Source organism: Brachionichthys hirsutus, chromosome 10, assembly GCF_040956055.1.
Source record: "Brachionichthys hirsutus isolate HB-005 chromosome 10, CSIRO-AGI_Bhir_v1, whole genome shotgun sequence".
Classification (NCBI taxonomy): Eukaryota; Metazoa; Chordata; class Actinopteri; order Lophiiformes; family Brachionichthyidae; genus Brachionichthys; species Brachionichthys hirsutus.
The window spans coordinates 14,400,746-14,409,889 of record NC_090906.1 but is presented as its reverse complement, the minus strand read 5'-3'; the positions used below and the strand labels follow the sequence as shown (position 1 = coordinate 14,409,889).

At 42.5% G+C, this 9,144-nt stretch overlaps 1 protein-coding gene across 1 annotated transcript in view; it reads right to left on the bottom strand.

Moving 5' to 3' along the window:
- Window positions 1-3,824: 3,824 nt before the first annotated feature.
- cadm1a (cell adhesion molecule 1a) overlaps window positions 3,825-9,144 on the bottom strand; it is a gene marked incomplete at its 5' end in the record, with an annotated part of 107,515 nt that continues 102,195 nt past the window's right edge. The window contains 2 exons of the mRNA XM_068744569.1: window positions 3,825-3,943; window positions 4,919-5,047. Of these exons, the coding sequence (XP_068600670.1) occupies window positions 3,825-3,943; window positions 4,919-5,047 (248 nt within the window). The remainder of the gene's footprint in view (window positions 3,944-4,918; window positions 5,048-9,144) is intronic.

The following is a 9,144-nucleotide window of genomic DNA, read 5'->3' as shown; positions in this document are numbered from 1 at the left end:
GTTGTGATGCGTTCAATTGAAATCAGTCATTACAACACCAAACTAAATGTGGTGCGTCCCTAGTGGTGTCGGCATGTAATTACGTTGCGGAATCCCATCTAATATGGAAATTCCCTACAAGGTTCATTTATTTGTAAATCTGACTGTGCCTCACCGCACGTCACTGCTAGGACCCCACACTTCAACACGAGCTGAAATGAATCATAGATCTAATTCTCCCAGGTTTCACCTGAATATATTTACACTTTGAGAGAAAATAATACCAACACTGATTATTTTGGACATTGATATCTTTTCCTTTTTATTAAGACAAGAACTCTTCATTGTTTCGTAAAAATGTCTATTTCAGAACCAATACAAAATGTGTATGTGAATGTGGAACTCTTTTTCTCTGTTAAAACATATCAACATTTCCCCAAAACAGCAGAGAGAAAAAAATAATCAATCTAAAAACAATGACTGGTGAAACAAACGAAACAGTTTGGGAATTAAACAAGCGCTCGAAGGCGGTGGTGGTGACGGTAGTACAGCCAAACAGGTTTCTGATCCAGAGTCATTCCAATAGTGTACTCTTTATGACCTATGTCAACACAAAGCAATACTTAACACATATTTTACAGTACACCAAATATTAAGGAAAATACAGAAAACATGTACAACATATATGCAAAGTATCAACATTTCTGCCTCTTGGCACTAAAGTAGTGTGTTGCACTTGATTCAATGATGATGCAATGTACTTGCTGTCACTTCGATTGTAGGTGGGGCCTAAACTTAGCATACTACCTGAGATGCAGTCAATCGGTCAGAAACGGGCCAATATCAAAAAGTGTTATGTTTTATGTGGATTTTCTACTTTATATGGCATTTGTGATATTATATGTGAAATTAAAATGATACGTACAATAATCCAAGATATGACTTATTCAAATTGAATCTTCACCATATCTGAAATTTTCAAATCCACTCAATGTTGTTGCCATATTGTTTTAGCTGTAAATAAAAAAATTGTAGAATTACTCCATCTGCTCCAACGCACAGAATAATTTCATATCCACAAGTAAAATATTAATGCATCAGCCTGAAGGGAGAACACAACAGTCAGTTATATTCCTTTATTGGTAAATACATATTTTGAAGTCTAATTTAAATGGAAGCTGTCACATGCCAATGAAGCGAAATAGTGCTCACTGTAAAATACAAATCACACAATCGCAGTCTGACAAATAATGTGACATCTGCTCTGTACGTCATAAAGCAATAATAACAAGTCTGTTAATAACTTTACCAGACCGTAAAACACCTAGCCTAATCAGAACCCCTCCCCCCATCCTCACCTGTCCACATAACAAACAGAACAGTATCATCAGCATACAGTGTTAACTCTGTGGTAATTCCATTCGTGAGTACAGAACTTTAAAATTAAAGTTTTAACAGGAGAATAAACAGTTGGAGAGAGAGTTGGACAAATCATCTTTGAACCTAATCCACAACATCACATCTGAAGACCACATCTGCAACTGCCCCATCCCTAAAGCCCACGGCTGCAACTGCCCCGTCTAGTGAAAAAGCGTACTCTTCTAGTGAAAACATCGCCCACCTGGACCTCCTACCATCATTTAAAACTCCATAAAAATACACAGATTCCTTACGCTCAGGAAATAAACTGCCTTTCACGAGAACCCTTCTCAAATTGCCTTTGAACATCCTCAAAACCACAATTTCATTATGGAAAGACTGGATGCATGCATGACTATGATATATTAAAGCTATAACATTGTAAATGTGTTGCATTCTGAGCTGCACATTGAAAAATTCCAATCAGATGCTTTAACATGGTACATGTACGTGTCCACACAGCAAGTGGCACAATTAAGCCAAAATAATCCATTCATTTTCCAGTGTTCAGTGTAAAAGTTCCATTTCTTTGACATTGTAATAAAAACCTATTTCAATATGTGATGTGATTTTTGTTGATATATCATATCAATTTCAAACAATGATTTAATCAAATCGTGTCGTATTTCAGTACAAAGTTTGGATTTTGCGGTAAAGTACACTCCAAGTATTGCATGTGGACAGTCAACAAACTTGAGGACAAAGATAAGGCGCCAAATCAGGCCGATAGTAAAGAAGGTTTTTTTTGTTTCTCTACTTACAAGTTTCGTTTTGTGTCCAGTATTATTCTGTCTTTCTCGATCTTCAGAACTTTAAAGTATGGACTCATTTAGTAAACGGCGTGCTGTGTGAACACATAATAATGACAAACCGGCGCGTTGATGCTCCCGCCACAGAGCACGACGTGTGTTTGACCTTTGCCGTTCCTCAGCGCTCCCCAGTTGGCACAGCAAAAACAGAGCCTTGTTTAATTGAAGCAGGTGATACATAAGGAAGAGGGAAGTGGTGAGGATTGGGTCACACATGCAAAAACATGGATTTAGAAGGTGTGATGGGAGCGGAAAGACCGGACCGCCATCCCGTAGAATTTCAGTTTGACAATATCTACTTAATTGGACATTTGCTTGTGTTACATTTTGACAAAACTCACATTGAGCATGACACCAAAGGTACTCTGTTGTAAATCTAGCACATCGTAAAAAAGAATTTCTTAGTAAGGAGTAGTGTAAGACAGGCGTGATTCCATTGGCGTGTGTGAGACACGAGTCTTCTGATGAAACGTTTTACATTGTGTATCTGAAGTTTGCCTTTGGGGATTGGCCGAGGCTGAATCTGTTCTCTGTCTGAGTCTTCTCGACCGACCAAACAAGAAAGCCATTTTCCCTTCCCTATCTTTAAGAGACAGCTATTCAACGCTGAGAGCAGATGGAAATCAATTTTAATCTCATTAAAACTCAATAAAAGATGTTGTGAAATCACGGCTTCCATTCATGGAGAAGTAAAGTACTATTTGTCCTCACTGAAGCACAGACCTGTTTAGAAGAGGTTGAATCTCATCTGAAGAACAAACTGAGGCTGCGAGTCACCAGTTAACCAAATTAGCCCAATAGAATCATTTAATATTGTCCACTTCCTGCTTTTGTCTTGATTGTGTTTTAAATGTTGTGGTCGTCAGGGTTGGAGCAGGACGGGAGTATTGACTACATCAGAGTCGTTTCTAATATATTTCATTTGTACGATGATATGTGTAGGATTCCATGCATTTTTGGAGTTGTCAAAACTTCACGGATAAACAAGTAATGGCTTGAGACAAATCACAGTATACTGGAAAGGTTCTTTTTAATGTAGATGCGTTTTGGAAATGAAAAGTGTCTGTGTAATTTAAACGCTCGTACAAAAGCACACTGATAATTACAAGTGAGAAAAGATGAGACGGGAAAGCGGAGCAACAAGGTTATGCAAAAGAGCATCAACACGAATCCAAAGTATGGAGAGAACAAGGCACAGAATTTTCTGCAAATGGTTGAACAAAATAACATTTTCACCAGCAGTGAGGGAGGTGTTGAATGGTGAAGCTCTCTACAGTGGTTTCTGGCAACGTCTGGCGTGCTTTCCCCTCCCCTCCCCCGACCCCTTCCCGTTCTCAGTTTACTGAAAACCCAAACCCTCCCATTTTTTTGGTCCTTTTTTTATTTTAATTTGTGATTTTTTTACACACAAAACATTCCTGCATCTGCAGACTAGACTAAACAACGGCTTAAAACCATCTTTAAAACCCCGCCTCCGGTCTACCGCTCAAACCCCTCTACTCTCGCGAAAGGTGACCCTCAACAAACCCTAAATCCCTCAGTGGACCTCCCACGCCCGGCCCCCTAAACCGCTCTGGGTCCCAAACAGGGACACTAGAGTGAGGGCTCCCATTTTGATTAGATGTAGTACTCTTTCTTTTCGTCCGAGTTGGTGTGACCACCCTCCGCGTTGATGATGGCTGTATCGGCGTCCGCCGCATCGTCCGCGCCTTTGGCTTCGTGTGTGAAGTAGGTTCCTGGTGGGGGGGATGAAGGACAGTGTCACGGACTGGGCAATGGCCTGCTGCTTAGATGATACAAAAGATTAAATGTGTCTCGACATCCTTCTGCGTGTGTCCTTCACCATCGCGCCGCCATCATTTTCTCTCTTTTTTCACTCGAGATTGGCAGATGAAAATCAGGGTTTTGAAATTACCTCGAGTGTGGCGAGGAGCGTGGCTCACACCTTCAAATTAACCTTGACAGATTCAGCAAGAAAGAAAAGGAACAAGGCAAGCCACTTGAAACGTAATTTACGAGATTCATTGGCTTTGGATCGCGGCAGAGATTGATAACGAAGGCGATGTTCTGGCTCCGGTGAGGAACGGCGCCATCGAATGAGCCATAATAGAAAGAACAGATGCTGCTTAATCCAAAGAGAACGGAGGCAAGATGTTCCGCAGTGCCGGAGATTTAGTGGCGACACTCGGTGTGTAAAAATTAAATGTAAAAAAAAACAGCATCCGCTTCAATCACCTCTTCAGACATTTAATGCAACTCGGGGTTCTGTCTGTTGCTTATCGGGTTGCTTCAGGGAAGTTCTTTGTCTACAAATGGTGAAAATGTGCACAAATAATCTTTCACTTCTGTGTGCTCGTTGCCACAATAAAGATATAGCGTGCGTTCTTAACGCTATACCTTTATATATCTACCATGATTGTGCTTTAATAAACTTTACGTCCAGCGTCTGGTCCACTTCCTGCAGCATTTAGCTCACACCATGCTGTTAGCTAAAGGAAGCAGCATTCGTGTGTTATATTATGTTATTTGAAATAATTATGTGAAGAAAGAACAGTGACAAATCATGAGTGAGTAATAAAAGACAGTTTAAGCAGTAATAGAAGTTTAGTAGTAGCTCTGGGCATCAATTCCAATCGATCAGATGCATGATCACTTTATCACTGAAATGATCAACTGATGCAGAGTTGATTCTCAAAATAAAATAAACCTACCTTTGTGTCTGGCAAAGTATCGTCCCAAGATGATTAGTAGACAGAGTACTGCGAAGACGACCACGGCCACCACGCCCCCGATGACGGCGTGGTCCACCGTTCTGGGCGCTCCCTCTCCGGCTCGTGAGTCTGAAGTCAAAGGAAACGGCTGAATGTGATCAAGGAGCTTAAATCCATGCTGCAGTATCGGGATTGATCGGCTACAAATAAAAACTGATTCTATTACGACAAAGCTTTAGCATTTATCAAATTATCAATACATCAGGGGGCCGGTTAAGCTCGAGACATTTAGAATCAGAATCAGAATCAGAATCAAAAGTGGTTTATTGCCATTGTCAGTGAGGGTTCACAGACGAGGAACGTTTCTCGGTGAAGTCCTGCTACATCTAACATTAATGACAGAATACAAGTGATCTAAAGTTTAGAAGCTCTTCACGGGTGTAAGAGCACGCAGACGCACAATTAACGTTAAAAAACAGACAACACAGAACGCACGAGAGCACCAGGGAGACCGTAGGAGGCGCCGTTACTTAGTAATGTCTTCATTTGTTTTCTAATATAAAAGCCTGAATTTATTCCCCCTTCTTCTCTGGGGCACTTCTAAATCCCATCAGCACCGTGTCGACACCTCCTGATAGGAGTAAATAGCTTGACCTCAGCCTCTCCTGCAGAGGCTGCAGAATACATAATCAATCCCCGGTTACCAAGTCCTCTTCTATGATAGTGTTTGACGAGGGGGGGGCTCTTGAAATGCCTTTGTGATGAGGACAGAGGGGCGCCTTGTATCCGCGCACAGAGACGACGTGGAAACTGAGATGATGATTGCAGAACATTTACATTTCGTCTCGGCATGTTTTTGCACTTTGTAGTGATAATCGGAAAACAGGAACATCTCGGCGTGTAAAACGTGTCGGGGACTTGACAACCAGCCCTTGGAGCTCTGCTGTAAAGGTATTGATCAGGTGAAAGGATCCACGACAGCCCAAAGTTAATTTCCATTTGTTAATGCGATTGGCCCAAAGGAGGAGCAAGTTGTCATCAATAGCCCACGGAGAGAGGGAAGCGAGGAGAGAGGGAAGCGAGGAGAGAGGGAAGCGAGGAGAGAGGGAAGCCAGGAGAGAGGAAAGCGAGGAGAGAGGGAAGCGAGGAGAGAGGGAAGCGAGGAGAGAGGGAAGCCAGGAGAGAGGAAAGCCAGGAGAGAGGGAAGCGAGGAGAGAGGGAAGCCAGGAGAGAGGGAAGCGAGGAGAGAGGGAAGCGAGGAGAGAGGGAAGCGAGGAGAGAGGGAAGCGAGGAGAGAGGGAAGCGAGGAGAGAGGGAAGCGAGGAGAGAGGAAAGCGAGGAGAGAGGGAAGCGAGGAGAGAGGGAAGCGAGGAGAGAGGGAAGCGAGGAGAGAGGGAAGCGAGGAGAGAGGGAAGCGAGGAGAGAGGGAAGCGAGGAGAGAGGAAAGCGAGGAGAGAGGAAAGCGAGGAGAGAGGAAAGCGAGGAGAGAGGGAAGCGAGGAGAGAGGGAAGCGAGGAGAGAGGAAAGCGAGGAGAGAGGGAAGCAAGGAGAGAGGGAAGCCAGGAGAGAGGGAAGCCAGGAGAGAGGGAAGCGAGGAGAGAGGGAAGCGAGGAGAGAGGAAAGCGAGGAGAGAGGGAAGTGAGGAGAGAGGGAAGCGAGGAGAGCAGACGATGCCGCTGCACCTAAATATGACCGAGAATTCATTCTATCATCACCAACGCCTTTGAGCTTGTTACAGCTAAACTTTTACATATTAGAGAGAAAATAAAGAACGCATCATTTCACGAGCCTCTCCGATCCAGGAAGTGGAGACTGAGACACCTCTCCAGTCCTGCACTCGGAGACAGAAAGAGCTGGGCCACACTTCATGAACGAATAGAGGGCGAAACATGGTGCACACCCCGACACCCCCGACACCCCCGACACCCCCGACACCCCCGACTCACCCAACCTGCTGGAACAAAAGAGGTCTGTCAAACTCAACAAAATGGATCTGAAAGGTTATTTTGACATTTCTTTTTAGTTGTGGGCAGATTGAAGTAAAGTGAGCAGGAATCCCACTGACTCCAATTCGCTGTTGTCGGGTTGTTAAAGCTGTGCGTTAACACAATATATTATTACAATGTGAATGTGGGCTTTGGCTTTCAGGAGTGTTTTCCTTGTTTAATTAATTAAGACCCTCTTTTCTTCAAGCTCAGCAGTACTGGCGGTAAGAAAATATAAATCCACTTCACTTTATGCCCGACTCGCCATCTCTGATCTCTGCTAGCTTTGTTTATTAATTTACCAAAACCTGGTTTTTATTTTGCATCTTTTCCGTCAGTCCCATCAGTAATAAGAACATTTGGAAAAAGCGTCTCTGGATCTGAACGATGAATACGATCTTTCCTTTCTTTACATTTCCACGACTTTAATGGTTAACTTTGCTTTCTGTGCTTTGCAGTTGACCTTTCATTATATTGATGAATATTGTTTCTCATTGCTTTGTTTATGTTTTTACTTTACTCATATTTTCCAATGCTACTTCCTCCCTTAGAGGTCTTATGCATAAATTGTGGCTCTGGATCTACAGAATCAGAGATTTGTAAAAGAAACAAATTCATCAACAATAAATAAGGAATTGTTATATAAGGAATATTCATGTTATAAATATATGTCAGTAATCTCTCTCTCTCTTCCCTGTAGTCTTGTGCTCTCTCTCCCTCTGTTTGTCCCTCTCTCTCTTTCAGGTCCTTCTGTCCGTGGTGCTGCAGAACCTGGACCTGTGTCCCTCAGCGCTGATGTCCACGTCGCTAGCATTAGCATTTATAGCTTTATACATTTCGTTTTGTTTTCCATTTTAGTTTTCCATCTCCTTGTGTTTGACTCTCCTCCCTGCAGGTCTTTCCCTGCTAATCCTGTCAGGATGCTGTCAGCTTCTGAAAGCACTCAGTCCCAATAAAACCCTAAAGCCATTTGCACGTCAAATCAGTGAGTATCACTTATGAGCAATTAGCGTCACCGAGTGAAGCGCAGTACAGTATACGTGTGCTATTAGCTCACGCGGGGATTCAAACTTCAAGTTGCACTGTTGTTGGTCAGCGAAGAAAGTAGCGTAAAAATCTATCAGGTATTTGGATTTCACCAGAAAATTAGAATCAAAATAGCAACATTGAAAAAATACTATTGATTTGACAGTTGGACTAGAAAGAGAATTTTCAGGGGAGTCGGACACATTCGTCGCCAAATGCTGCCGCGCTCAAGCAAGTTGACTTGATAGTCTTGGTGTCCTGTTAATGAAATTGAAATAATCAAATAAATATCAGGAGGATACCAAACAAACACGGTGCTGAAACTGCCCCCGAGGCAAGAGCTAGTTAATGAGCTGATATCGAGCTCATCAGTACGAGACACCGGGGACAGACTCTAAAACAGAGCCCCCAATTAAACAAACCTGTCGCCCAGAAAATACATTTATGCACAACTAACTTCCAACAGGAAATGCACTAAAGGAAATGATCTCTCTGGGTTTCAGTGACGGGGAGAGCGAGCTGGAGTCCAGCTTCCAGTTTGTGGATTTAATTTGTGACAGGTTTCCAAGAAAAACAAGGATTTTTGGTTAAATGTTGCAGAAAACAAATGATGCTTTCCTAAATATCAGAATGTTTGGAAACACTGTCTTCATAAAGACAGTTGGTACTGCAGATTAGCTGCATGCAAAAGAGTTAATATAGTGATTTAATTTTACTATACAGTAGTCCCTCGATATAATGCGGTTCATTTTCTACGACTTCGCTGCTTCGCGGAGTTTTTTAGTGCAATTTCAGATTTTATTTTTGCACTTGAACGCGCCTTGAAACGGCGCAAGACGAAGGGGTGCGGTCGGAGGAACTGTGAAATACGCGCGAGTTGCTATTAATCATTTCTCATGTGTTCAACCTCGTAGGTTGATCATTAAAATTAAATTCGTTATTTCTAAAAGCTATCATGTTTATTTGTTAAGCGTTTGTTTTATAGAGCTCTTATTCTCTGTGTAAAAAGAGGCTTTTATTTTGTAGGAGCATAAACGTCACGTCCCTTTTGGGTTTTGTTTCTTCCTGTTGATACATGTAGCCGCTGCCGTTCCGCTGTGCTAAGCTATCCAATAAAGCAGCATGAGAGGCTAAAGACAGCACGAGTAGAATATTTGTTCTTCTGCACTCCAAGCGGCTCTTTCCTCGACCTGCACGCCTTAACATTATTAACAG